The sequence below is a fragment of the Taeniopygia guttata genome, chromosome 28 (assembly GCF_048771995.1).
Source record: "Taeniopygia guttata chromosome 28, bTaeGut7.mat, whole genome shotgun sequence".
Classification (NCBI taxonomy): domain Eukaryota; kingdom Metazoa; phylum Chordata; class Aves; order Passeriformes; family Estrildidae; genus Taeniopygia; species Taeniopygia guttata.
In genome coordinates this window covers 424,069-452,039 of record NC_133053.1, presented here as the reverse complement: position 1 = coordinate 452,039, position 27,971 = coordinate 424,069, and the positions used below count along the sequence as shown (strand labels likewise).

Genomic DNA, 27,971 nt, shown 5'->3' with positions numbered 1-27,971 from the left:
CTGGTTTTCCTACCCTCAAATCCTTGGTTTATTCGTTAGCATTGCCCTGAAACGGACCAAGATTTCCCCGGATTAATCAGATCCAAATTAAGCAAAGAGATCCAAATTAAACAGATCCAATTTAAACAGATGAATCTCCTCCCAGATTAAACAGATCCAGCTTTTCCCAAATTAAACAAACAGATCCAAATTAAACAGGTCCAAATTAAGCAGATCCAAATTAAGCAGATCCAGCTTTTCCCAAATTAAACAAACAGGTCCAAATTAAACAGATCCAAATTAAGCAGATGAATCTCTTCCCAAATTAAACAGATCCAGCTTTTCCCGTTCCTATTTCCCAGGGCACAGGGGAGCCCCTGGAACCTCCCGGCACCCCAAGAGAGCCCCGGGGGGAAATCAGGGACCCAGAGCCGGATCTGGGGGGAATTTGGGGAAATTTGGGGGAATTTGGGGGAATTTGGGGGAATTTGGGGGAATCTGGGGGAATTTGGGCTCCCGAGGGTCCCTCCCCCCTCCTCGCCAGGCTGGGAACAGCTTGAGTGTCCAGGCGGGAATTCATTTGCATAAATTTCCATAGGGATTAATTCCAGCTCTTCCCGGATTGGGGGAGATGCGAAACGAGGAGGAGGAGGAGGAGGAGGAGGAAGAAGAGGAGGAGGAGGCGGCTCCATCCCGCCCTTCCTCCCCTCCTCCCCAGCTTTGGGAACGCCTGGAGCCCAACGCTGGAATTTTGGGTTTCCAAGAGGTTGGAAGCTCAAAATTCCCCAAATTCCCGAATTTTCCAAGAATCGCCCCCAGCCCGCCAAAAAAAAAAAAAAAAGAAAAAAAAATTGGGGTGAAAAATGGGATTTTTTTGGTGGATTCTGGAACGTCCCATTGGGGGATCTGAACCTGCTCCTGCCATGGCTCCCACGTGGAATTTTATCCATTAAAAATGGGAAAATGGAGAATTCAACCCAATTTTTGGGTTGAATAATAAATAAAATGAATAAATAAGTAAATAAGTAAATAAATTTCAATGGATAAATAAATAAAATACACTAGAATAAGTAAATAAAATATCACAATAATAATTAAAACACACTAGAATAAGTAAAAAAGTATAATAATAATAAATAAATAAAATACACTAGGATGATAGAATAAAATATAATGAATAAATAAATGAATACAATTAAAATAAATAAAATAAATAGGAATGTAATTTAAATAAATAAAAAAATAAATAAATAAAAATATAAATATAATAAAATATAATAAAATAAAAAATTAAATAAAAAATTAAATTTACAGTAAAATATAAAATAAAATATAAATATAAAACAAAATAAATCAAAATATAAAAAAAATAATAAAAAATAAAATAAAATAAAATAAAGTAAAATAAAATAAAATAAAATAAAATAAAATAAAATAAAATAAAATAAAATAAAATAAATTTTTAAAGGAATTTTGGGCCCAACCCCCGTGCCTCAGTTTCCCCTCCAGCAGCCCCTTCCCCCAACCCCATCTCCCTCAAACTTTCAGCCAAGAAACGATGAAATTCCAGAAATTTTTTCCCCGAAGCGGGAGCTTCCCCAGCCACTTCCTAAGGGAAAATCCCGGATTTTCCTCCTCTTCCTCGGCGGGAAACGCCCGGGGCACCGAGCCGAGCTGTGGGAGCATCCAGGGGTTCCTTCCCTGTCCCTTCCTTGCCCCATTCCCACTCCCATTCCCAACCCCATTCCCAGACCATTACCTGTCCCATCCCAGTCCCATTCCCGTTCCCAATCCCATTCTTGATCCCGTTCCCATTCTGGGGCTCCTCCAGGAAAACGTTGCCATGTGCCACCTCCCGAGTGTCACCGCTGTCACCTCCCGCCACCTCCCGCCCTTCCCGGGCCGACAACGCCCCTGTGGAAAGAGCTGGGCAGGATGGGAGCGGCTGTGAGGCCTAAAAAACGGGATTCCGGGGATTTGGGGGATTTTGGGGATTTTGGCCCCTTTTCGAGGCTCTGCACGCCGCCCACGCGGGGCAGCACACGGGGCGGGACACGGAACGTTCCGGAAACATCCAGGAAAACCCGGGCGGGAAACGCGAGTTTAACCACGAGGCGAAGGCCGGAAAAAAACCCCAAAAAAACCCCAAAAAACCCCAAAAAAACCCCAAAACCCGCATGGGGGAGCTGAGCCAGGCCCAGGCCCGTCCCCAGCTCGCCGAGCCGGGCCGGATCCCGGGGCAGCGCCGCAATCACCGCGCGCCCTGCCCAGCGCCCCTGATTGTGATTAGGGTGGCTAATTGCAGCCGGCAGCTGGGCCCCCTCATTTGAATATGCAAACGGCGCTGATTTGCTCCTGGGGCCGGCCGGGGAGGGGGGAAGGAACAAAGAAACCCCACAAAGGAGCCGGTTGGGCCTTACGGGGAATTTTCTTGGTTGGCGAAAATGGGGGAGTTGGTCTTAAAGGGAATTTCCTGCGTTAAAATGGGGGATTTGGTCTTAAAGGGAATTTCCTTCGTGTGCCAGAATGGGGAGAGTTCCTCCTTACAGACGAAAATCCCTGGGTTCCCAAAATGAGATTTTGGCCATAAAGGGAATTTCCTGGGTTTGCCAAAATGGGAGAAATTTGGTCTTGAAGGGAATTTTCTTGGTTTGCTAAAATGGCGGAATTTGGCCTTAAACGCAAAAATCCCTGGTTTTCCAAAATGAGATTTTGGCCTTAAAGAAAATTTCCTGGGTTTTCTAAAATGAGATTTTGGCCTTAAATAAAATTTCCTGGGTTTGCCAAAATGGGAGAGTTTAATCTTAAAGGGAATTTCCTGGGTTTGCCAAAATGGGGAGATTTCGACCTTGCAGCTGAATTTCTTTCTCATTTTTACCAAAATAAGGTTTCGGCCTGAGAGATGAATGTCCTTGTTTTCCCAAAATAAAGATTTCCCATTACAGCCAAATTTCCCCAGTTTTCTCCTTTCCCCCCTTTTTTTCCTCCCATCTTTCCCCCAATCCCAAGCACTTCCTTTATGTTTATTTTATTTTATTTTATTTTATTTTATTTTAAATTTTCATTAAATCCACAGGAATTATTGGGAGGTGGCACCACGCGGAACAGAACCCTCGGGATCACCCCGGGAGCAGCTCGGGTCTCCCTCCATCCTTCCTTCTTTCCTTCCATTTTTTCCTTTCTCATTAATTAAAAAAATTAATTAAAATATATTATATTTGTCCTCTTTTTCTTCTTTTTTTAAATTTTTTTTTCTCCCAGCAATGGAATAAAATTGTGAATGGCAAAGGAGGAGGCCGGGCTGGATTAGAACCGAGAGGAGACAAAAGAAGAATAAAAAATAAAAAATCATCCTCGCTTGTTTTCCTTTGCCGCGGGGAATCCACGTGGGAAAGGCAGGGAAAAAAAATGGGAAAAAATTTAAAAAAAGTGGGAAGAGAAGAGAGAAATCCTGGCTGGAACAGCTCCGAGGGAGATCCACAGCCCTGCCCGCCTGGCTGGGACACGGGGAGGCCAAAGCGCCGATTTTCCCCCTTTTTCTCCATTTTTTTGGGATTTCTGCTCCGTTTTCCTCCCTCTCGGGTTGATTTTCCCTCCTCCTCCTCCTCTCTCTCCCCCTTTCCGTTTTTTCCCTCTCCCCACAGATTTTTCCTCTTCAGGAATTCAGGGGCATTTCCTGATCTTTTTGTCTGGAAATTGCAGGTGTCCTAGAAACCCAAAAATTCATCTCAAAAACCCCAAAATTCATCTCAAAATGCCCCGAAATTTATCCCAAAAATCTAAAATTCATCTCAAAGCCACTCAAAATTCATTCCAAAAATCCAAAATTCATCTCCAAACCACTCAAAACCCCAAAATTCATCCCCAAACCCCAGAATTCATCCAAAAAACCCAAAATGCATCCCAAACCCACCAAAAATTCATCCCCAAACCACCCAAAACCCCAAAATTTGTCCCAAAAATCCAAAATTCATCCCAACACCACCCAAAAATCAAAAATTAATCCCAAAACCACTCAAAATTCATCCCAAAAATCCAAAATCCATCCCAAAACCATCCCAAATTCCTCCCAAAATCCCAAAATTCGTCCCAAAAATCCAAAATTCACCCCAAAACCCCCTGAGTCCTCCACACTCTGCTCACGGAGGGGGCAGGGTTAAAAAAATCCCATTTTCCCTCGATTTCCACCCAAACTGGAGCCAAAGGGAAACTCCCAGTGTGGGTCCGAGTCAGGAATCCGGGCCAGAGAAATGAATAAATTCGATATAAAAATAAATATCCACACGCCACCACCATAAATATCTGTATAAAACCCCAAAATGTATATATTTTATATATTTGTGTGTTAGTTAGATATTTATTTATATGTTTATATATTTATATACACATATGTAATTTTAGATTTCTATATTTCGTGATATTATATATTTTTACATTTGTATATTTTATCTATATTAATATAGTATATATTTATCTACTTGTATATATTTTTGTATTTCTTTATGTATATATTTATATTAATATATTTTTATATTCATATATTTATACTTACAATCCCAGCCTATTTCTTGTTTCAGGTGGTTTTTTACATTTCCCTGGAATTTAATCCCCTTTAAATATTCCAAACATTCCCTTAAAATATTCCAAACTTTAAACAAATCAATCCCAGCAACTCTTCCAGAAAACACCTGGGGGCTTTTCTGCTTTTTATTTTCCTTTTATTTCCCTTTTTCCAGGCGTTTTCCATGTTCTAAACCTCCACTGGCCCCGGTGGATAAATCCCACCTTGGGCTGGGAAAATTTGGGAATGGGAAAAACTTGGGGGGAAAAAAAAGGAAAAATTTTTTCCCCCAAGTTTTTCCCATTCCCAAATCTTTTTTTTTGGGTTTTTTTTTTTTTTTGGGTGTTGGAATCCCCTTCAATCCTCAATTCCTTCCTTTCCCATCCCCAAAAAACCCTGGGAGAAATCCCAAAAAAAGCTTCACCCACCCATCCAAGGCTGGGGGAAAAAAGGGAATTTTGGGAATTTGAGGATCAGAGAGGTTCAAAAATTGACTTTTTTTGGGGTTTTTGGGGTTTTTTTTGGAGGTTTTTTTTTTGGACCACAACCGTTGGCCAAGGATGGATCCAGCGGGAAAAAGGCTGGGATGGGGCTGGGAATTTATTTCGGATTTAGGAAAAACTCCTTGGGGCAAAGAACCGAGAGGGAAGGGTGGAAAAATGGGGGGAAATTGGGGAAAATTGGGGGAAAGGGGGGAAAAATGGGGAGAAAGGGAGAAAAGGGGGGAATTGGGGAAAATTTGGGAAAGTTGGGTAAAAAGGGGAAAAAAATGGGGAAAATTGGGGGAAGGAGGAAAATCGAGGGAAAATTGTGGGGAAAGGGGGAAAATTGGGGGAAATTGGGGGAAATTGGGGAAAATTGGGGGGAAAGGGGGAAAATTGGGGGGAAATGGTGGGAAATTGGGGAAAACTGGGGGAAAATGAGGGAAAATTGGAAGAAGGGGGAAAATTGGGGTGAAATTATGGGGAATTTGGGGGGAAATTGGGGGAAATTGGGGGGAAAAAAGGGAGGGAGAGAGCGGGGTTGAGAAGAAAGGCTGGGAGAAAAAAGGGAACCTCGGATGAGCACCCGGCTGGGCAGGGGAGGGCAAGGGGGGGTTGATGGCTTAATTACCATATTCAAATCTAATTAATTCCCCTTTGCATAAAGAGGCCACGGCCGGGCGTGGGACCAGCCTTGCAGATGGCGTCTCAGGCTCAGAACCATCCCACGGCACGGCGGGAGCGGGGAGGAGGAGGAGGAGGAGGAGGAAAACAGGAGGAGGATGAGGAGGAGGAGGAGGAAAAGGAGGAGGATGAGGAGAAGGAAAAGCGGGAGAAGGATGAGGATGATGATGAGGAGGAAAAGGAGGAGGAGGATGAGGGGAAGGAGGAGGATGAGGAGGAGGAAAAGGAGGAGGATGAGAAGAAGGAGGAGGAAAAGGAGGAGGATGAGAAGAAGGAGGAGGAAAAGGAGGAGAAGGAGAAGCAGGAGAACCCCAAACTTACCCCGTCCAGGAGCGGGGATCCTCGGGAACACGGAGCCGACGTCCCGAGGGCCCCATGGGAACGGGGCCGGAGCAGACCCCAAAGAGCCGTTCCCAAATCCCAGGGCAGGGAATCCCAGTCCCAGCCAGCCGGGAATTCGGGGGTTTGGGCTCTTCCCAAGGCTCCGGATCTTCCGTCCCATTCCCGATCCCGATCCCGATCACGTTCCCGATCACGGACCCGGTCCCGGTCCCAGTCCTGGTCCCGGCCAGGGATGGGGCTGGATCGGGGCGAGATGAGAATTCTGCTCTGCAAAAAATGGAGTGAGGGGTTCTGTCAAACCTTCACTGATCACTCCCAAACTCTCAGAGGTCAACTCCAAACCTTTTTGTCGGCCTTTTTATCCCCAAAATCGGCCCCTCCTGTCCCCGTCCCCGTCCCCAGGCCCAGCAGAACTCCAGGCCATCCATCCCCAGCTCACAGGGAGGAGCTCGGGATAATCCCGATTTCAGCAAAGCTTGGGATCAGTTAAAACCAGGTTTAATTTCAGCAGGGCTCGGGATCAGTTAAAACCAGGTTTAATTTGAGCAGGGCCCTTTCCCTGCAGCATTCCCTGTCCCACATCAGGAACAGGGCAGCTCTGGGATTCTGGGATTCTGGGATTCTGTTTTTCTGGAATTCTGGGATTCTGTTTTTCTGGAATTCTGGGATTCTGCAATTCTGTTTTTCTGGAATTCTGTGATTCTGGGAGATTCTGGGATTCAGGGATTCAAGGATTCTGGGATTCAGAGATTCTGGGATTCTGCAATTCTGCAATTCTGTTTTTCTGGAATTCTGAGATTCTGGGATTCTGGGATTCTCAGATTCTGGTGTTGTGGGATTCTGGAATTCTATGATTCTGTTTTTCTAGGATTCTGGGATTTTGGGATTCTGGGATTCTGCGAGTGCTGATATTTAAGGAAAACCTGGAATTCCAAATCTAACCTGGCTAACGGGTTCTCAATGAGCTGCTGGGCCGTGCTGGCTGTCAGGCACCCGGGGGACATCTGGACACCAGCCCAGACCCTTCCCGAGGGGTCACGGTGGGGTCAGAACGTCGGGAAAATCCCAAATCCCATCCCGGCCCTGCTCCAGGAGCTTCCCGGACTGCCACCCCCACCCCGAGTGACATCTCGGGGTGACAGCGGCCACGAGCCGGAGGTGGCACCTCGGGAGCACAGAAGGTTTCCCTGCTGCTGTTTGGGGTTCAGCATCCTGGGCAGGGTGATCCCCCCGTGGATCCATCCTGACCCCACATTCCTCTTTTCCAGAACATTTCCCTGCCGGTTTTGGGGTGATCTGAGCCCCTCGGGTGTCCCACCCTGACCCTGCCGGTTTTGGGGTGATCTGAGCCCCGCGGGGCTCGGCTCCGGGGCCCGGGGGTGCTGCAGCATCCCCAGCCCTTCCAGGGCCCTTCAGCCCTGCGGGGACAGCGACATGCCAGCAGGGCTGGATGTGTCCCCTCCTCCTCCTCCTCCTCCTCCTGCTCCTCCTCCTGCTCCTGCTCCTGCTCCTTTCCCGTGGTGTGGAAAGAAAAGCTGGCCTCGTTTTCTCGTTTTCTCCTTTTTCTGCCTTTTTTTCTGCCTCCGGACAGCCCAGCGCCAGCCCCTTCAGCCTCCCGGCCTGTCCCTGCCTGCCTTGGGGACAGCGCGGTGGCACGGCCGCGACACCGAGCGCGGAGAGCAGCGCGGGCCGAGGACGGCGGCAACCCCGGCCCCGGTACCGGGGAGCGGCAGCTGCTGCACCCCAACTCTTCATCCACGGGGGACCCCAATTCCTCATCCACCGGGGACACCCCAACTCCTCATCCACCGGGACACCCCAACTTCTCATCCACGGGGACACCCCAATTCTTCATCCACCACGGGCACGGCAGCTCCTCATCCACCGGGGGCACCCCAATTCCTGCATCCCCCGGTGGATGAGGAGCGTCCCCTCTGCCCAGGCTTTGGGGACACTTTGACTCTGCCCAGGCTTTGGGGACACTTTGGGCTGTCCCCACAGCTTTGCCCAGGCTTTGGGGACACTTTGACTCTGCCCAGGCTTTGGGGACACTCGGAGCTGTCCCCACGGTCGCTCAGGCTTTGGGGACACTCGGGGCTGTCCCCACAGCTCTGCCCAGGCTTTGGGGACACTCGGGGCTGTCCCCACGGTCACTCAGGCTTTGGGGACACTCGGGGCTGTCCCCACGCTCACTCAGGCTTTGGGGACACTCGGGGCTGTCCCCACAGTCACTCAGGCTTTGGGGACACTCGGGGCTGTCCCCACGGTCACTCAGGCTTTGGGGACACTCGGGGCTGTGGTCGCTCAGGCTTTGGGGACACTCGGGGCTGTCCCCACAGCTCTGCCCAGGCTTTGGGGACACTTTGGCTCTGCCCAGGCTTTGGGGACACTCGGGGCTGTCCCCACGGTCCCTCAGCCCTGGGGCCACCGCGCCAGGTCCGCGGCGGGGCTCGGGCCCGGCCCCACCTGGCCCGGCCGTCCGTGGGGCGGTGGAGCGCGGGGCTCCAGCTGCCATACATTTTTAAATAAATGAATAATACATAGCGGGGCTGATAAATAAATAACGGCCGCACATTTGAACTTCGCCTCTGAGAAAATCCTTTTAGTTCAAAAGGAGCGGGGCGCTCGGAAAGGGGAGCCCATGCATTTTGAATGGGCTGCAGCGAGTGTCAGCGCCTGGCGGGGGACGGGAGGGAGGGAAGGAGGGAAAGAGGGGAGGAGGAAAAAAGAGGAAAAGAGGGGAGGAGGAACAGTCTGGGAGGAGGGAAACAGGAAAAGAAGGAAGGAGGAAAAAAGGGAAAGAGGAAAAGATGAACAGCTCAGGGAGGAGCGGAAGAGGAAAAGAAGGAAGGAGGGAAGGAGGAAAAGAGGGAAAGAGAAAAAGAGGAAAAGAGGAAAAGAGGAAAGAAGGAAAGGAGAAAAAGAGGGAAGGAGGAAAGGAGGAAAAGAGGAAAAGAGGAAAGGAGGAAAGGAGGAGCAGCTCGGGGAGCAGCAGAATGAGGAGCCCTGAGCAGCCCTGGCACCCGGAGATTGTGGGTGCTGGATCCTCGGGGAGGATGAGGAGGATGAGGAGGATGAGGAGGATGAGAGAGGGATTTGGGTCACTCAAAGCTGAGGAGGTCCCGCCTAGCAGAGGCTCCTCGGCCCCATAGGGAGTGGGGTGGCCCTGGAAGGTGTTCCTGACAGGTCCAGGGGGGTTGGGGTGTGAGGGAAGGGGTGCAGCGCTGGGCCAGGACGGGGTGGCCGGGCTGGGGAGGGGACAGCCCGGGGGACATGGTGAGAGGAACCCATTTCTGGGGAGGAATCGTGGATGTCTGAGCCATGAACCCACAAATCCGGGCCATTCCCATGGATCTCTGAGCCACAAACCCCACAAACCCCACAAACCCCACAAACCCCACAAACCCCACAAACCCCACAAACCCCACAAACCCTGGCCATCCCCAGCAGGATCCCTCAGACATGTCACCCCTGTCCTGGCTGTGCACAGGTGTGTCCCAGCCACGTCCCATCCCCATCCCAGCCATGACCACTCCAGGATCCTACTGGGATTTGCCCCCTCGGCCTTTCCAGACCTCAGGAGCTGAGGAGGGAATTCCTCGGGCTGAGTGAGAATTGATTTATCAGGCTGTAATTTAGGGCACTGAACCCCACTGGCAGCACCAAACCCACGCCAAAACTCCTCATTTAGGGCCTGAACCCCACTGGCAGCACCAAACCCACCCCAAAACTCCTCATTTAGGGCCTGAACCCCACAAACCAGGCAGGGCTGATCCCAGCAGAGCCCCCCCAGCTCCACCCTGTCCCAAATCCATCAGCCACACCCCAAAGATGCCCACAGCTGGCACAGGGCCGGGGGAAATTTCCAGAATTCCCATTTCCCCTCATCCCAGCACCCCTGAGAGGTGGAAATTTCCATCTGCCCTCATCTCATCATCCCCCAAAAGGGGAAATTTCCATGTCTGCCATCCCAGCAGCCCCCCAAAATCTCTCTCTGGTCCAGCATCCCCCAAAAGGGGAAATCTCCATCTCGACCATCCCAGCATCCCCCAAAAGGGGAAATCTCCATCTCCCCCCACCTCGTCATCCCCCAAAAGGAGAAATCTCCATCTCCCCCATCCCTACACCCCCAAAAAGGGGAAATCTCCATCTCCCTCCACCTCATCATCCCCCAAAAGAGGAAATCTTCATCTCCCCCCATCCCTACATCCCCCAAAAGGGGAAATCTCCATCTCCCCCCATCCCTACATCCCCCAAAGGAGAAATTTCCATCTCCCCCCATCCCTACACCCCCAAAAGGGGAAATCTCCATCTCCCCCCATCCCTACACCCCCAAAAGGGAAAAATCTCCACCTCCCCCCACCTCATCATCCCCCAGAGGCAGAAATCTCCATCCCCCCCATCCCAGTGCCCCCCACCCCTCTCCAGCAGCTGAGTCGCGGCCGTGCGACCCCCGCCAGGTCCCATCTGCGTTCCCGGCGCATTCCTGGAGCCGCCCCGGTGCAGCAGCTGCCGGACCCGACCCCGGCCCCGACCCCGGCCCCGGTACAACCCCGGGCCCGGTACAGCTCCGGTACAGCCCCGGCACAGCCCCGACCGGGGCTGTGCCGGGGCTGTACCGGGGCTGTACCGGGGCTGTACCGGGGCTGTACCGGGGCTGTACCGGGGCTGTACCGGGGCTGTGTGTGCGGGGCACGGGCTGTGTGTGCGGCGGGGACAGGAGCTGACCCCGCGGGGAGGTTCCTTCCCTCGCCCCGCTCCTCCGGCCGTGGGAAAAAGGCCCCGGCTCTTTTCACAGCTGTTCTCGCCGCTGCACTGAGCTAATGGAGGGGCTCCCCTCCCTCCCCTCCCTCCCCTCCCTCCTTCCCCGCCGTCTTTTCAGGCCCTGAGCGCTGGAGGAAAAAAAAAAAGGGGGAAAAAAAATCCAAAACAAAAAAAAAAAGCGCCATTCACACAAAGTCGCTTAAAAAACCGCAGCGCATTGTCCGCGGGAAACGCGGCCCCGGCAGCGGCGGTGCGGGCACACGCGTGTGCAAGGCCGGGGCACGAGTGTGCAAGGGTGGGGGTACGAGTGTGCAAAGATGGGGGGCACGAGCATGCAAAGATGGGGGGCATGTGTGTGCAAGGATGGGGGTACGTTTGTGCAAGGATGGGGCCATGAGTGTGCAAGGATGGGTGAACACTTGTGCAAGGGTGGGGGCACGAGTGTGCAAGGGTGGGGGGCACGAGCATGCAAAGATGGGGGGCATGTATGTGTGTGCAAGGCTGGGGACACGAGTGTGCATGGGTGTGGGGCACACGAATATATATGCAAGGCCGGGGGCACGAGTGTGCAAGGATGGGGGTACGCTTGTGCAAGGATGGGGTGAACACTTGTGCAAGGGTGGGGGGCACACACGCATGTACAAGACCAGGGGGCATGCATGTGTGTGCAAGGGTGGGGGGCACACACGTGTATAAGAGTGGGATACACACACACGTGAAAGGCTGGGGGGTACACGCGTGCAAGGCTGGGGTTACATGTGTGTGTAAGGTCAGGGTCACACACGTGTGCAAGGGTGGGGTGCGTGGGTGTGCAAGGCTGGTGTGCACACGTGTGGGCCCTCCCCACCACAGCCATGCGGACCCCAAAACCCCCGTCACTGCACATTTCAGCCATGGGGACCCCAAAAACCCCCGTCACTCCACAGCCATGGGGACCCCAAAACCCCCGTCACTCCCCACCACAGCCATGGGGACCCCAAAAACCCCGTCACTCCACCCCACCCCTCACCCCAGCCCCTCTCGTGTTCCCCACCCCGCGTTTGATGCTCCGGGAGCAGAAATTCCCCGTTAAATCCCACAAAGTGAAGGAATTCCCGAGGGACGGGTCCATCCCCATCACACCTGGATCCCCACCCTGCACCCCAAACCCCTCTCGGAGCCGCGCACGGAGCCGGGATTTCAGGGCAGCAGGGCCAGGATCAGCCCATGCAGATCCCAGGGAAATATCCTATAGAAATCCCATGGAAACTCCATGGAAACCCCATGGAGATCCCATGGAAATATCCCATGGAAGCCCCATGGAAACCCCATGGAAATATCCCATGGAAACCCCATGGAAATATCCTACAGAAATCTCATGGAAACCCCATGGAAACCCCATGGAGATCCCAAGGAAATATCCCTGGAAATATCCCCTGCTTTCCCAGGGAATTAGGGCACAGGAAGTCTGGGCTCGGCCTGGCAGGGGTGGCACGGCCCCGGTATTCCCGTGATTCCTGTTATTCCCGGTATTCCCGGTATTCCCCATCCCAACATCTCCCGTGTTCACCAGCCCCGGCCCCAGAGCCGCGCCAGGCTCGTGCTTTTCATTAAAAATAAATAAATCCATTTCTGGTGGCGCCAGAGGAAACCTGGCAAGCACCATCCCCAAAGCTCTGCCAGCACAGCCCTGCCCTAGCACCTCTATTTTTATTTTTATTGTATTTTTATTTAATTTTAATTTTAATTTTAATTTTAATTTTAATTTTAATTTTAATTTTAATTTTAATTTTAATTTTAATTTTAATTTTAATTTTAATTTTAATTTTAGTTTTAATTTTAATTTTAATTTTAATTTTAATTTTAATTTTAATTTTTTAATTATAGTTCTAGTTTTAGTTTTTACTTTTATTTTTACTATTTTATTTTTACTTTTAGTTTATTTTTATTTTTATTCTTTCTCTTTATTTTTAATTTTTAATTTTGTGTTTATTTTTATCTTTATTATTTTAATTCCTATTTCATTTCTACTTTAAAAAAACCCCTTTTTTATTACCTTACTTCCCATTCTCATTTTCATTTCAAACATCTCAATTCCTACTTGAACTCTCATTTCCCTTTTTTGAAGCGCTCGGGGTTTGTTTTTCTCTCTGACGTCCCCGGGAGCTTTTCCCGGCTGACCTTTCCCGTCGCTGCTGATCAGATCCTTCCTGACACCGGCAGGGCCGGCGCGCGAGATCCCAAAGAAATAGCGCACGGAAATACAACGGAAACACCACAGAGATCCCGTGGAAATATCGCATGGAAATCCCGTGGAAACCCCATGGAAACCCCACAGAGATCCCATGGAAATACAACAGAAATCCCACGGGAATCCTGTGGAAATATCCCATGGAAACCGCACGGAAATATCCCATGGAAATACAACAGAAATCCCACAGGAATCCTGTGGAAATATCCCATAGAAACCCCACGGAAATATCCCATGGAGATCCCATGGAAATATCGCATGGGAATACAACGGAAATCCCACGGAAACCCCATGGAGATCCCGTGGAAATATCCCATGGAAACCCCATGGATATCCCATGGAGATCCCATGGAAATACAGCAGGAATCCCATGGGGATCCCATGGCAATATGCCATGGAGATCCTATGGAAATATCCCATGGAAACCCCATGGAAAGACAACAGAAATCCCATGGAAATATCCCACGGAGATCCTATGGAAATATCCCATGGAGGTACAACGGAAATCCCATGGAAACCCCACGGAGATCCCGTGGAAATATCCCATGGAAACCCCATGGGAACCCCATGGAACTCCCGTTGAAATATCCCATGGAAATGGAATAGAAATATCCCATGGAAATGGGATGGGTTGGGGTTGGGTTTTGGTTTGGATTTGGGTTTGGATTTGATTTAGGTTTGGATTTAGGTTTAGGTTTGGGTTTGGGTTTGGGTTTGGGTTTGGGTTTGGGTTTGGGTTTGGGTTTGGGTTTGGGTTTGGGTTTGGATTTGGGTTTGGGTTTGATTTAGGTTTGGATTTGGGTTTGGATTTGGGTTTGGGTTTGATTTAGGTTTGGATTTGGGTTTACAGGGAGGGACAAAGCGCAGCCGCCCCAAAGCCACGTCCTGAGTGTCCCCAACCCCCAGATCCTGTCCCCAGCTCCTGCTCCTCTCGTTTCCCAACGTTCCCATCACCCCGAGCATGCCCAACCCCGCTCCCTGCCCAGGCACCCCCTGCTCCCCGATATTCCCACTTTTCCGGCTGGTTTGGACTTCCCCGCCCGGCTCAGCCCCGGAGTTTCCATAGAAACATGAAGATATTCAACTGTAAATAATAATTTCTCCATAAAAATAGAAGAAATAAATAAAAAACCGAGGCGAGAACGCGTGGCTGCAGCAGGTGGGGATGGGAACAGATACCCACGGAACAGATCCCAGGATCCTTGGGAAGAGATCCCGACCTTCTGGGGGCGGATCCCAATGTCCTGGGGCTGTCCCTGCACTTGGGGTCTCATTTCAGCTCCCACCCTTCCAGCACTGCCGGATTTTCCCTCCTCATCCTCCTCCTCCTCCTTGTCCTCCTCCTCTTCCAGGCCCTGATTTATCCAGGCTGGAATTTCCATCCATGGAAATCAGCAGCTGAAGAGCCAGCCCGGGGTGAAAATCCGGGATTTCTCCAGCGCCGCGACACCGACCCGGCAGGAGGAATTGTTCTTTACGCTGGTTCCGGAATTCCTCAGCTGAAACCCATCCCGCTTTTCCCATTCCCTCCATCCCAGGAAACGGTTTTGTCTGAGGTTTCCACCCTTTTGTGTCCCTCAAAGTGGGACTTTTCATCATAAATGGCTTTTTTTCCTCTCCCTCGCTGCTGTCAGGTTGGAGAATCGTCAGTTTGGGGTGGGAAATGTCAGGGCCGGAGGGTGGCACAGGCTCCTTGCCCAGGGATGCGGAAATTCGGGATTTGAGTGGAAATCAGGCGCCAGGAGCTCTGGGAATAACGGAATAACGCTGGTGGTACGGACAGATCCGAACTCCAGTCCCACTCCCAATGAAAACCTGGATACTGCGCTGCTGGGGGGAGCCCGGGTCCTTTTTCGGGATGGAGATTCCCAGTTTATCCCACATCCCTCGGCAGCCCAAGGATGGAGATTCCCAGTTTATCCCAAATCCATCACTGCCCAAGGATGGAGATTCCCAGTTTATCCCAAACCCCTTGGCAACCCAGGGATGGAGATTCCCAGTTTATCCCACATCCATCACTGCCAAGGATGGAGATTCCCAGTTTACCCCAAACCCATCGCTGCCCAAGGATGGAGATTCCCAGTTCATCCCACATCCCTTGGCTGCCCAAGGATGGAGATTCCCAGTTTATCCCAGATCCATCGGCAGCCCAAGGATGGAGATTCCCAGTTTCTCCCACATCCATCACTGCCAAGGATGGAGATTCCCAGTTTATCCCAAATCCCTTGGCAACCCAGGGATGGAGATTCCCAGTTTCCCCCACATCCGTCGGCATCCCAAGGATGGAGATTCCCACTTTATCCCACATCCATCAGCAGCCCAAGAAACACCAGAAACACCAGAAACACCACAAAAAAACCACAAACCCACAAACCCACAAACCCACGGCAATTTCCCCCTCCCCACACACACAATATTTTCCTTTTTTTTTTTTTGGCGGGGAGAAAATCTGAAATATTCCACCGGGGAATAAAAACACTGGAAATTAAAAACTTCTCAGGAGGAAAAAAAAAAAAAAATAAAAAGGAGAAAGAAAAGGCACGGAGCCCTGGAATCAACCTGAAAGGTTCCTTTTCTCTCGTGCCTCGGCTTGCACACCCTGCAATTGGCTGCTTCCCTGGAATAGATTCCGTTGCTATGAGACCAAGTTTGCTTTTAACGAACCCCAGAAAATTAATGGTATTCAGCAGATAAGTCCTTAAAGTGGAACCTATTTTAGGCAATTCCTGCTGAAAGGTTTACACGCAGTCAGGAGGGAGGAGAAGGTTTCTGGAGCCGATCCCTCCCCGAGCTGGTCCCTGCTGGGATCTGGGGGGGCGTTTGGGGCTTTTTTGGGATTGGGAGTGGGAGAGGTGAGGGTGGGATGGTGCCCGGCCCTGCTGGGCGCTGTGTGTCCCTCCCGGTGTGGCACTGCCACCTCTGGGCACCGTCCTGGCCGTCCCCAGCTGTCCCCATCGGCTCCTTCCAGCTTGGGACACTCGGGAATTCTCTGTCCAAACTCACCGGGAGCCGCGGGATCGGATCTGGGAGCAGGGAAAAGCTGCTCCGACAGCGCTTGGGAGGAGCTGAGGGGACAGGGAGGGACCCCCGTGCCCACCCAGGGTGGCACCAGCCCCGGGATGGGCACATCTCCCGTGGGATCAGGGCCTGCACCTCGGGGCTGTCCCCACCACCAGGGCCCCAATCCCTGTGGAGCCTCCATGGGGGCTGGGAGCTGCTTCCCCTTATCCCACAGCACATTTTGGGGTGTCCCTGCGCTGTCCCACACCACAAACACACCCCAGATCCGCCTGGCCCAGAAAAAGCCCCAAACTGGGCGAGCCCAGGGTGTCCTGGGGTGCAGGGGAAGTGTGTGATTGGATGGACCCCAGGGATGGAGCCCAGGGATGGATCCAGGGGATGGACCCAGGGGATGGATCCGGGGATGGATCCATGGATGGATCCCGGGGATGGATCCAGGGATGGATCCCAGGGATGGGCCCCGGGGATGGATCCCAGGGATGGATCCCAGGGATGGACCTGGGGGTGGACACCAGGGATGGATCCCGGGGATGGACCCCAGGGATGGATCCCAGGGATGGACCCCAGGGATGGATCCCAGGGATGGACCCCAGGGATGGATCCCAGGGATGGATCCTGGGGATGGATCCTGGGGATGGATCCCAGGGATGGACCCCAGGGATGGATCCCAGGGATGGATCCTGGGGATGGATCCCAGGGATGGATCCGGGGATGGATCCCAGGGATGGATCCCGGGGATGGATCCCGGGGATGGATCCTGGGGATGGATCCCAGGGATGGATCTCCGCTTCCCTCTCCTGAATGGCACCGAGGGCCCTCCCTGGGGCTGCACCCCAAAACACCCCTGGGAATTCCCTCCTGGGACTGCAGGATAACGGGGCTGCATCCCAAAACAGCCCCGGGAAGGCTCCCAGCAGCAGGGGGGGATCCCGAACCCGCGGGGGATCCCGGCGGGACCCCAGCCCGCAGCCCCGGGGCGCTCCCGGCGGAACAAAGCCGCGATCGCTCCCGGGCGCAGAGAAGCGACAGCGGCGCTGATTTATTTCCCCTCCCGGCAGATAAATCGGCCTCGGGAGCGGGGTTTGTGCTAAATTAAAATTTGCATGCGGTAATATATTTAAGCAACTTTCCTTCCACTCGGTTATAAACAGCGTTTCTCAGGGGGTTATTTCGGAGCTGGCCCCGTTTCATTTATCTCCGGCGTTAATTGGCGGGGTGGAAATTAAAACCACGGCGGCAAAAAAAAGGAAAAAATTAAAAAGGAAAAAAAAAAAAAGAGGAAAAATTAATCAAATAAAAGAGCCGGGGGTGGAGGTTGGGAGGGAAATCATGGGCCGGGCACGGGCAGCAGCTCCGGGCCTCGGTGAACCCGGGAAAGGCGGAATTGCGCCCGGGGCTCCCGGTGCGGGCCCGGTGGGCAGCGGGGCCGGTGCCTCGGGCACCCGGCGGGCACCGTGCCCGCGGCCGAGGGTGGCGGGAGGGATTTTACATTCGGTTCTCTAGCTTTATGATATCTGACACACTCATACAGCTAGATAACCAAAGAGAAAAGCCCTCCCAGGTCTGCGGCCAGCGCGGGCACCGAGCCACCGAGCTCTGCCCACCGGAGCCCCGGGTGGCACGGCGGGGGTGGCACGGCGGGGGTGGCACGGCTGTCCCGGGATGTGGCACGGCCGCCCCGGGATGTGGCACCGTGACACGACAGCCCCCGGTGCCCAACCCGGAGCACCAAGGCGACATCGCTGCCCCCCAAAAGGAGCCGGACCCCAAAGGGGGCTCAGCCCAGCGCAGTCCCCGCGGCCTGGGGGATGGCACGGGGATGGCATGGGTAGGGATGGCACAGGGGATGGCACGGGTAGGGATGGCACGGGTAGGGATGGCACAGGGGATGGCACGGGTAAGGATGGCACAGGAGGTGGCACAGGGGATAGCACGGGTAGGGATGGCACGGGGGATGGCACAGGGGATGGCATGGGGCAGGGATGGCACAGGAGGTGGCACGGGGGATGGCACAGGGGGTGGCACAAGGGGTGGCACGGGTGACCCCCAGGGTCCAGCCCCACAGACAGGCCCGGGGTGCCGCGTCCTTGCCAGCCCAGCCCAGCCCAGCCCAGCCCAGCCCAGCCCGGCCCGGAGCCGCTCCCAGCGGAGAATTCCCGGGATCGCCGGCACGGAACTGCTGAGTCAGGAAAGTGATTCGGGCCCCCGGGGGTTCCCCCCGCGCCCTTCTCCTCTTCCTCCCCTTCCTCCCCCCTCCGCTCCCGGCTGCCCGCCCGGCGGGGACCCCGCACCTTCCGCGGCTGCGGGCCGGGATTGCCCGGGGGGGTCCCCCCGAGGCCCCGGGATGGCCCCGTCCCCACCGGGAGGCACCGGGCAGCGGCCCCGGGCAGCGGCGGGGGCCGGTCCCGGGCAGCTCCGGCCGTGCGGCCGCTCCGGTGCCCAGCGGGAGCCGGGGGCAGGAACGGGAGAGTCCCGGAAGGGTCCCGGGGAGCGCTCCCGGGGCGGCGGTACCTGCTCATCCCGCCGGGGCCGCTGCTGCCCGCGGTCGCCGTCGGCTCCGGGTCACCGCATCCTTCCCGGGCTGGCGGGGAGCGGCGGAGGCTCGGCCCGGGGATGGGGACGGGGACGGGGACGGGGACGGGGACGGGGACGGGATGGGATGGGATGGGATGGGATGGCCATCGCCGCCCGGTGCCGGTGCCGGTGCCGGTGGTGGTGCCGGTGGCGGTGGCGGTGGCGGTGGCGGTGGCGGTGGCGGTGGCGGTGCCGGTGCCGGTCCCGGTCCCGGTACCGGTACCGGTGGCGGTGGCGGTGCCGGTGCCTCTCCCGCCGCCCGCCGCCGCCGGGACCTGCCTCTAAAGTTGAGCCGAGTCGGCGGCGCGGGGCTGGCCGGAGGGCGGGGGAGGGCGGGAGGAGGGACGGGGCGGCCGGCGGGGACAAAGCCCGAGCGGCGGGGCCGGGACAGGCCGGGCGTGGGGCCGGGGCAGGGGTCACCCCCCCGGGAGGGGCTGCGCCATTCGCCACGGCCGCCGCCGTCCCCGGGGGCCGCTCCGTCTGCTCGGCCCGGGCCCCCCCGCCCGCCGCACCGGCCCGCCCCGTCGGTGCCCCGGGGGTAACCCCGCTCGGGCACGGCGCCGCCGGAGCCGCCCCCGGGGCAGGGCCGGGGTTAAAGTCCCGGTCCCGGGGAGGAGGAGCGGCCGCGGGGGTGGGGGGCGGCCGGGCCGGTCGCTCCCGTCGGGGCTGCGCTCACGGGAGCCGCCGGCAAAGGGGAAATTCGGAAGATGCTCGGGAGTCAAGCGGGGCTCGAACCGCCCCTTATCGCCGGTGTAACGGAGCCCACCGGGCGGCCCGGCCTCGGCCGCGGAGAAACCCCCCTGGCCCGGGAGAAGGCGCGGCCGCGGTCCGGAGGGCGGCGGGGCAGAGCCCGGGGCGCGGGGCCGAGCTCCGGCTCCACGTCCCCCCCGTGCGGCCACCCGGGGCCGGTCCCGCCGGCGCTGCCCGGTGCGGGGGCCCCGCTCCGCTCTCCCGGCGGCCCCGGGGCAGCACCGGCCGGCGCGGGGGCACCGGGGCCTTTCCCCGGTACCCGCCGGGAGCGCACCGGGGGCACAGCCGCCCCGCACAGCCGGCCCGGGCACACCGGAGCGCCCGCAGCGCGCGTGTCAGCCCCGGTGCATCACTCACAGCGCCGGGCACGCTCGCCCCGGTGCCCGCACGGCCTCGCACACGAACCCACGGCCACGCAGGACCCCCGCATGTCCCCCCGGTTGTCCCCGGTCTCCTCCGGTTCCCCCGGCCTGGCCTTGGCCCCGCGGGCTCCGCAGCCCTCCCGGGGCCGCCGTGTGGCACCCGGCTCCGGTGAAACGGCGGAAACGAAACCAACGGGCGGCCCCGGCCCGGCCCCGGCCGCGGGCAGCGGGAGCAGCGGGGCGGGCAGGGCGGCGGGGCCCGGCTCCCGCTCCCGGGGCTCCGATTCCGGGAGGGAGGCGCAGATCCGACCCGGCCGCCGCTGCCCGCCCCGGCCTTCTACACACCCACCGCTGTATAGAGAGAATGCACAGAATATATAGGATATACAATATACACAATATATAGGATATACACAATGTACACAATGTACACAATATACACAATGTACACAATATACACAATATATGGAATATACACAATAAATGGAATATATGGAATATATTGAGTATAGGGAATATCCTGCTGGAAGGAACGGCGGCGCCTGCGGAAATGCCAACCCGCCAGCACCGGGGCCTCCCCGGGAGCAGCGGGGCTCTGTGCCCACACCGGGCACCCCTAGGCCTGGCCGGCCCTTGGCCGGAGCCCCCCAAACTGCCGGCGGCGGCCGCAGCATCGCGGGGAGCGGACGGAGCCTCCTCCCGCCGCCACCGGGCACCGGGGACCGGGCACCGGCCCCGCCGCTCTCCGTGGTGCTGAACGGCGGCCGCGCCGCGCCCCGGGGCCGTGCGGGCTCGCGCCGCCTCCGTCCTCCTCTCACCGAGCTGCCGCTAATTGATGATCATTATTATGGCTATTAATGATTATCGGTACCGTCCCCGCGGCCCCGGTGCTCCGCGGCACGGCCGAGCGCGGACAGCGGGGACACGGTGCCAGCGCGGTGCCGGATTACCGGCTCGTCCCCCGGCACGGCCCCGGTGCTGCTGCCCGCCATCCTCCCCACGCTCCGCACCACGCGTGGGCCGAGCCGCCGCCGTTACCTCCGAACCGGGGCTCCGAAATTCCGCCCTGGCCGCCGGCGGCCCCGGCGGGCTCGGCCCCGCTGCCGTCCGCGCCGCCCGGGCCCCGCCGGTGCCCGCCGCGCTCTGCCGTGCCGGTGGGTCCCGCTGCCCACGGCTGGCTCCCGTTTGCCCGAAGGGAAAACCCCGGCAGCGAGCGCGGCCCCGCCGAGCGAACGAACGGGACCGGCGGAGCTTCGCCGCCGTTCCCGGGCCCGGCTCCGGAGGGGTCGCTCGGGGCGGCGCGGGGCCCGCTGGCACCGCGCAGGGCCCGGGCAGGCCGCGGCCGCCCGGTTCGCCCCCGCCGGCCGCCGGTGCCCGGTGCCCACGGCTCGCCGGCCCCGCGGGGCACGGGGGGAGCCTGGCATCGCCGCCACGGCCGCCCCACGCGTGTCCGCGCCGGGGGCCGCACGGGGGCCGCCCGGGCCCGCTCCTCACGGCACTTACCGACTCGTCGCCCGCCTGTACCCGGTTCCCCGGCGGCTGCGGGCGCTGGGCAGGCCCCGGCGGCGCCGGTGCCCCGCTCTGCCCTCGCCGCCAGCCCGGTGTGGCTGAAATACCTTCACTACAGCGCCATGTTGGGCTCCGGTGCGAGCACGGCGCTCGCCGCAGGAACCGGCGGCCGCCTCGGCGGGAGGCAGCGCGGCCGGGGCTCGGCGCGGGGGCCCCGCTTCCCCCCGGAGCACCGGAGCACCGGAGCCCGGCCGGCCGCGGGGCCCTGTCCCGGCGCACCGAGCCACGCCGCCGGCCCGGGAAGTTGCCACCGCGCCCGGTAACGCCACCAACTGCGGGTTCCGCACCTGCCACGCATCCCTCCGGTGCTCCGGGGGACAGCCGCGGTTACCTCCGCCTCGCCCGGTGTCCGGTGCCCGCCACGCCGCCCGGCCGTGCCCACCTGGGGAGGGAAGGAGAGAAACGGCGCGTCAGGAGCGGCCGCCGCCATCGCCCCAACTTGGAGCAACTTTCCCGGCGGGCCCGGGGGGCGGGAGGCGCCGGAGCCCCTGCCCGGTCCGCCGGGGCCGGTGCCACCGGCGGGCACGGCGCGGGTGTCCCGCAGCCGGTGCCTCCACGCGAGGCGTGGGCACAGCCCAGGGCCGCGCGGGGACGCGGCCTCCGCCGCCGGGCCCGGCCAGGCCAGCCCGGGTTTGGGCAGCCCCGGCCCCGGTGCGTGTCCGTCTGTCCGGCCGGGTCCGTCTGTCCCGGCCGCTCCTGCCCGGCCACCCCCGCCGCTCCCCGGGCACCGCGGCCGCTCTCCCGCCCGGCCCGCTTCCCTTCCAAAGTGGATTTTTCTGCTGTTTTAGTTCCCTCCCCGCTTTTTCTCCCACCGAGATTTATTTCTTTCCCCCTCGTCCTTTTTTCTTTTCTTTTTCCCGCCCCAATTTTTTCTCTTCTCTAATTTTCCCCCTCCCTCGCCCCGCTCGTTTGGCTCCACCGTCGCTGGGAATTATTTGCATTTAAAATACAACGACTCGTTTCCCTCCGCGTCGCTTCGCGGCTCGGTTCCAGCAGCACGGGAGAGGCGGGGGAGCCATCCCGAGGAAAAGGGGTCCCCAAATCCCCGGGCGAATCCCCCCGAATTCCTGCCCAGCTGAAAATATCGATGTGGGGGAAAACTGAAGGTTGAACAGATTTTAATGATTTTCTTCCCGCAGCCGCTGTCACCCAAAGGTGTCGTGGCAACAAAGAGCGGGATGGCGTTTGACGCTCCTATTTTTGGCCTAAATATTTGCCAAAATATTCCCCCGAACGCTTTGCCAAAGATCGCTGTGCCTCGAAGCCATCACATCCTGCCCCGCCGAGCGTTTCCAAGGAAAATCTGATTTTCCATTTCTCCCCCGCGCGGGGAACGCGGACGCCAGAACTGCGAGCGAGGGAAGGGACTGGGAACCCAACAACCGTTCCCAGTCCGAACTGGGAGCGTGATGCTTTTCCCCCGTCCCCCCGAGATTCCCGGCTCGGGGACAGCGGCGTGGAATTGGAATTCCCCCCGTGCCCGCTCGGGCAGAGCCGGCCGCAGAAGGAACCCCCAGATACTTTTTTTTTTTTTAAAGGGGAAAAATAGCAATATACCAAGAGAATTAATTAATTTTTCTTCCTTTCGCCAGAAATACCGAAAATTCAACCTCGGCTTTTTGCATGGGGATTTTTTTTTTCCCCTTGTGTTCTTTTTTTTTTTTCTTTCTTTCTTTTTTTTTTTTTTTTTTTTGGTTATTTTTACAGCCTCGCACCAACGCAGGGATGGAACGGGATACCCACACAACACCGCAACCCCGCACAGTACCCCCCACGCCTCATTCTCCCTGCTCTCATCTCTTTTTTTCTTTCTTTTTTTTTTTGTTAACCCCAAATCCTTCCCCCGCAAAATTAAAAATAATTTTTTAAAAAATAGCTGCACACAGCGAAAGTTCTCTCCGGCAGCCCCTTACCTCGGGCACCGGGCAGGGCAGGGCAGTCGGTCCGACCGGCCCCGGGGCTCCAAACCCCGGGGTGGCTTTTGTGAGTTTGCCGGAGTTTCCCCGGGCCGTCCCCTTTTGTGTCCCATTGCCATCTAGAGGCCCCGATTAATTAATTTCACACCGAAGCTCGGGAGAAAATTTTCCCACAAAACAAGTGAGCGAGGAGATGTGAAACTCCAAAGAAAAGGAGTCAACATCAAGTTCAACAGCGTGCGGGGCGAGGCGGATTTCCATCACAATCGCGGCGGCCCCGCGCCCCCTCCGCGCGTTCCCAGGCTCGGAACAATCGCGCTCTGTTCGCCGCGCACATGCCGCCGGTGGGCGCGGGGGCTGCCTCGGGAGGACGGGAGGGACGAGGGGAGGGGGGCTGGGAACGGCCGGGCGCTCCGGGGCGCCGCCGGTACCGACCTGTTGAGCCGCGGCCGCGGGAGCGCGCGGGGAGAGCCGCGCCGGGCGGCGGGGCCGGGGGAGGGTCCGCGGGGACCCCGGAGCGGCGCGGGGGGACGGGGAGACCCCCGGAGAGGCGCGGGGACACTTTTGCCGAAGTTTGCCGCGCCCCCCTCGTCTCCCCGCGGTTTCCCACAGCCCCGGGGGAGCGGGGGGCGCGGGCCCGGGGAGCGGGGGGCCGGGGCCCGGGGTGGCCGAGGCGGTGGTGGACGTGTCCTGCAACCCAAGCAGCTCGGCTCCGCCGGGCATTGTCCCCACGGAGCCCGTGGCCATTGTTCCCGGCGCTGCGGGAGCCGGAGGGAGGGCAGCTTTCCACGCCTCGTCCCCCCCCGCCGCCCCCCGCCGCCGCACCCCCACCCCGGCACTCGCACCGGGGCCCCGGGACCCTAATCCGGGGCGACGGGGCGGGGGGAGGGCAGAGAGCACCCCGCCCGCCCCCCGAAAAAATAAATGACAAACGGCGGGCGAGGGAAGGGGAGGCGCGGGGTCGCCCCTCGCAGACTTCCTCCAAGTTGGGAGAACGGGAGGGGGAGCGGCGGCCGCCGGTGCCCGCCCAGCCCGGCCCTGCCCCTCCGGCACCGGCGGCACCGGCGGCCGCCCCGGCGCGGGGAGTTCGGTGCGGGCCAAGGGAGAGGAGAGGGGGAAAAAAACGGCGGCGGAAAAAAAGAGAGGGAGCGGGGAGGGGATTATTTACCTCCCTCCGCACCTCTGCGTCCGTTACCGACTTAGCGGCAGCAAAACCGGGAGCCGCCGGGACAGCGGCAGCCTCCGGGCCGTGGGGCTGGGGGGAACCGGCACCGGCAGCGGGCGGGACGCGGAGCCCGGGGCCATCCGGGCGCGGCTGCGGCTCCCGGAGAGCACCGGCGGGGCTGCGGGCAGCGGAGCCCCCCGCGATCACGTCGCCGTTACGTGGGGTTAAACGGGGAACGTCCGCCCGCGGCTCGAACCTGCCGAGCGCACCGGGCAGCCCCGGCGTGAGGCGGCCGTGACGGGGGGCGGATTCCGCCCAAACATCCATTTTGTCCCTTTTGGAAATGGAGATGGGAGAGAGGAGGGGAAAAAAAAAAAAAGCGTCTTTTTTTTTTTTTTTTTTTTTTTTTTTTTTTTTTTTTCCGGCTTTCTCCATATTTTACTACGTAAGGAATGACGCGGCCGCGGCGGGAGCGGGATAGGTCAGCCCGGAGCTCGGGGCGGGAGGGGGAAACCGGGCTGGGGGGCGCGGGGGCGGGGGGCGGCTCTGGCAGCAGCAGAACCTAAAAATAACGAGGATTTTATTATTTAAAAAAAAGAGAGAGAGAATAATAATAATAATAATAATAATAATAATGATAATAATAATAATAACAGCAATCCCGCTGACCCCGCCGATGCGGCCCTGCACGGGCAGCGGGTGACACCGGCCGCTCCGGGGACCCCACCGCGCCCTGCCCGGGGACCCTCGGGATTTGGGGCACCCCATGGGGTGCGCGGGGAGGTTTTGGGGCGCTCCTGCCCTTTCCCCCCCTCCGGGGCTGCGGAGGGCGCTCCCCTCTCCCCGGCCGCTGCGGGATGGTTGCGTGGAAATGAAGGAGAAATCGGCTATTTTTTATTTCATTCCAGCCCAAATCGCTCCGCGGGTTCACAGCCCCGAGCCCCGGGAGCGGCCGGGGATGGATTCCCGCCTCCGCCGCTCCTCCGGCCGCGCCGGGATTTTGGGAGCGCTAAAAAAAAACAAACCAAACCCCGGGGGCTCCGCGCGGCTCCCGGGGGGTTTGCGCCCCAAATTCGGCCCCGCGGATGGGGGGGACACCCAAGGGACACCCAACCCCTGCAGTCCCGGAGCTCCCGAGCGCGGCCGGGGCGGGCCGGGCCTGGCTCCGGCCCCGGGAGCCGCCGGGATGCGCGGCCGCCGCCGCCGAACCGGGACCGCGCCGGTGCCGGTGCCGGTGCCGCCCCGCCGCCCTCCCAAGTCCTGCCCGCCCCGGGGACGAGCAGCCCCCGGCCCGGTGCTGCCGGGAGGGCCCCGGGCTCCGCGCTCTCCCCTAATGAGCTCCGCTTATGCATTTCCTCATTAACGAATATTTCCCGCGGCCGAGCTGGGGGGCACCGGGACGCGCGTCCCCGGCCGCCCCCCGCCCGTCCCGTCCGACCGGGGCTTCCCGGGGCTCGGCCGCTCCCTGCCGGCCCCGGGAGGAGCAGGAGGCCCGGCCTGGCCGTCGGACACCCCAAATCTTGCGGCCAGCCTCGGAATTGCCGTGCCCGGTGCCGCGGTGCCCTCGGTGAGACCCCCGGCCTGCCCGGGGCTTTCCCCCGGTAAAGGCGCTCGGGCCGGGCCCGGCTCCTCCAGCCGCCCGGTACCGGCGGGGCCGCTGCCCCCCACCCCCGACGGCGCCGATTTAGAAGAGTGGGTGGCGTATTTTGGCTCCCTGATGGAGTTTTGATCAAAAATTCATTAAGAGGCGCTCGGCGCAGCGCCATGAATATTTCAGGGGTTTTGCAAAACAACAAAGTGGGTGCTCGGGGGAGGCTGCACCGGCGACGGGCAGCCCCCGGTGCCCGTCTCGGCCCCGGTTTGAGGCGGCGGGAGGGACCGGCCACCTCCGTTCCGTCGGGGCCGAGGCGGCGACCGCTGGCCCGCAGCCCCGGGGCTCGTTGCTGCCCCGTTAAACGGCCCCGGTTACGCGGAGAGCGGTCCCGGTTGGAGCCACCGTGACAATCCGGAGTGTCCCCGGCCCTGTCCGCGGTCACGCGTGGCCGTGGGGCAGCTCCGGGACGGTCCCTGAGCTCCGCAGCGCGGGGTGGGGGCAGCGGGGGGACCCCGCGGCCACCCGGGGTGTCCCCTCGGAGCGGCGGCATCACCCCCCGAGGGATCCGGTGGCAGGGGCAGGAACTGCCCCCAAACCCCCCACCCCGGGCAGGCACGGAAAGGTCCCCGGCCCCCAAATTGGGGTGCGGACCCCCCCGGCACCTCCCGGCCGCAGCACAGCGAGAGGCGCCGGCTCCGAGCGGAGACAAAGCCCCGGCGGCCCCGCGGGCCCCCCGCGCCCCCCGGAGCAGCGCAGCCCCGGGTGGGCCCGCACGGAACTGGGACTGACCGGGGCACCTCCCGGGCCGGCTGGGAGGGGGCCACGGAGCGCCCGAGGCGGTCACACCGGGCCGTGACCGGGGACGCCGCGGCTCCGCCGCTCCCCGGCGGCACCGCCAGCACCCCAAGGAGGCTGCGGGCCCCTGGGTGCCACCTCCGGGCAGTGCCACGGGCACGGCGCCCACTCCGCGAGGCCGGGCACGCGGGGACGGAGAGGCCGCTCCGAGGCCGCAGCGGGGCCGGGGGCACCCCGGGGCACCCCCGAGCCCGGTTCGGGACGTGTCGCAATGGGCGGTACCGGACCTGCAGGCAGGGCTGGGATGTGCGGCTCCGGCAGCTCCCGCCGCTCCCGCCGCTGCCCTCCCGGTCCCGCCGGCCGTTCCCGTGTCCCGGTGCCGGGATCCGCCGCGTCCCCCCCGCCGCCACCTCCGCCACCCCGGCCCGGCCGCCCCCGGCCCCTCCCGGGGCTCACCTCGCCCTGACATTTCCTGGCGCTCCTTCCATGCCAGCGGGTTGCCATAGCAAATCTAAATCTTGCAAACAAAACCAGGGGAGGGAGGGAAAAAAAAAGAAAAAAAAAAAAAAAAAAAAAAAAAGCAGCCTGATTAGCATATATTCAAATGAGGCGTGCAATAATGCAAACCATAAATCATGCAGTCATTGCTATTCAATCAGTGTCTCTTACCCCAGCCCCCACTCTGCACCCGCTGGGTCGCCTCCCCTCCTGCCACAAGCCCCGGCCCGGGCCCGAAGGTGGCCCTGGGGGGACCTGCCACCCTCTGGGGGTGGCCCCGGCCCGGCCGGGCCCCGGGGCTCGGGCAGCCCCCTAATCCCGCCCGGTATTTACGGCGCTCCGTTAAACCCGGCCAGCTCCTCCCGGATTAATCTCCCGCCCGGGTTTTAATCCCGGGGCTGTGATCCCCCCCAGCCCCAGCCCCAACCCGGCCGGGGGAAGGGGCCCGGCTCGGCCCCGGAGCGCGGGGGGACCCCCAGCCCCGCCCGATCCCGAGCTGGGGGTGCCCAAGCGGAGTTGGGGGCACCGGAGCCCCCCCAGAATGTCCCTGGGGGTGGTGGCACGGCAGGGCCCTGCTGTCCCCCTCGGTCACCTCGGCAGCGTGGCCGTGGCCGTGGCCGTACCCAGCGCACCCCCGCCCCCAGGGGATGTTCCCCGACCCCCAAAACTCGGCAGGACCCCCAAA

At 59.1% G+C, this 27,971-nt stretch overlaps 1 protein-coding gene across 16 annotated transcripts; it reads right to left on the bottom strand.

Moving 5' to 3' along the window:
• Positions 1 to 27,705, bottom strand: LOC121468085 (uncharacterized). 16 transcript variants are annotated; one of them, XR_012052161.1, is made up of 5 exons: positions 27,458 to 27,705; positions 27,245 to 27,305; positions 18,575 to 21,700; positions 6,028 to 6,315; positions 1 to 46 (listed from the first exon to the last, which is right to left on the bottom strand). XR_012052161.1 is itself a non-coding variant. In XM_072919377.1 (5 exons), the coding sequence occupies exons 2-5, from the start codon at positions 27,290 to 27,292 to the stop codon at positions 3,192 to 3,194; spliced, it is 921 nt and encodes a 306-aa protein (XP_072775478.1). In that variant the 5' UTR covers positions 27,293 to 27,305; positions 27,458 to 27,701; the 3' UTR covers positions 2,996 to 3,191. The 16 variants fall into 16 exon arrangements, 9 of the variants coding, with proteins under 9 accessions (XP_072775479.1, XP_072775480.1, XP_072775483.1 ...); XR_012052159.1 differs by having other exon boundaries at positions 21,606 to 21,700; positions 27,458 to 27,690; XM_072919377.1 differs by lacking the exon at positions 1 to 46 and adding an exon at positions 2,996 to 3,686 and having other exon boundaries at positions 6,028 to 6,310; positions 21,606 to 21,700; positions 27,458 to 27,701.
• Positions 27,706 to 27,971: the final 266 nt, after the last annotated feature.

What these genes read in the sequence shown, in the direction of transcription:
- LOC121468085 (XM_072919375.1), bottom strand. Translation starts at nt 24,726, where the DNA reads ATGGATGTTTGGGCGGAATCCGCCCCCCGTCACGGCCGCCTCACGCCG. An exon ending in ACGCAGAGGTGCGGAGGGAG is followed by an intron (nt 21,701 to 24,402) that starts GTAAATAATCCC and finishes TTCCCTCCCCAG; the next exon opens with GTGGGCACGGCCGGGCGGCG. An exon ending in GATCCCCGCTCCTGGACGGG is followed by an intron (nt 3,687 to 6,027) that starts GTAAGTTTGGGG and finishes TTGGGTTTCTAG; the next exon opens with GACACCTGCAATTTCCAGAC.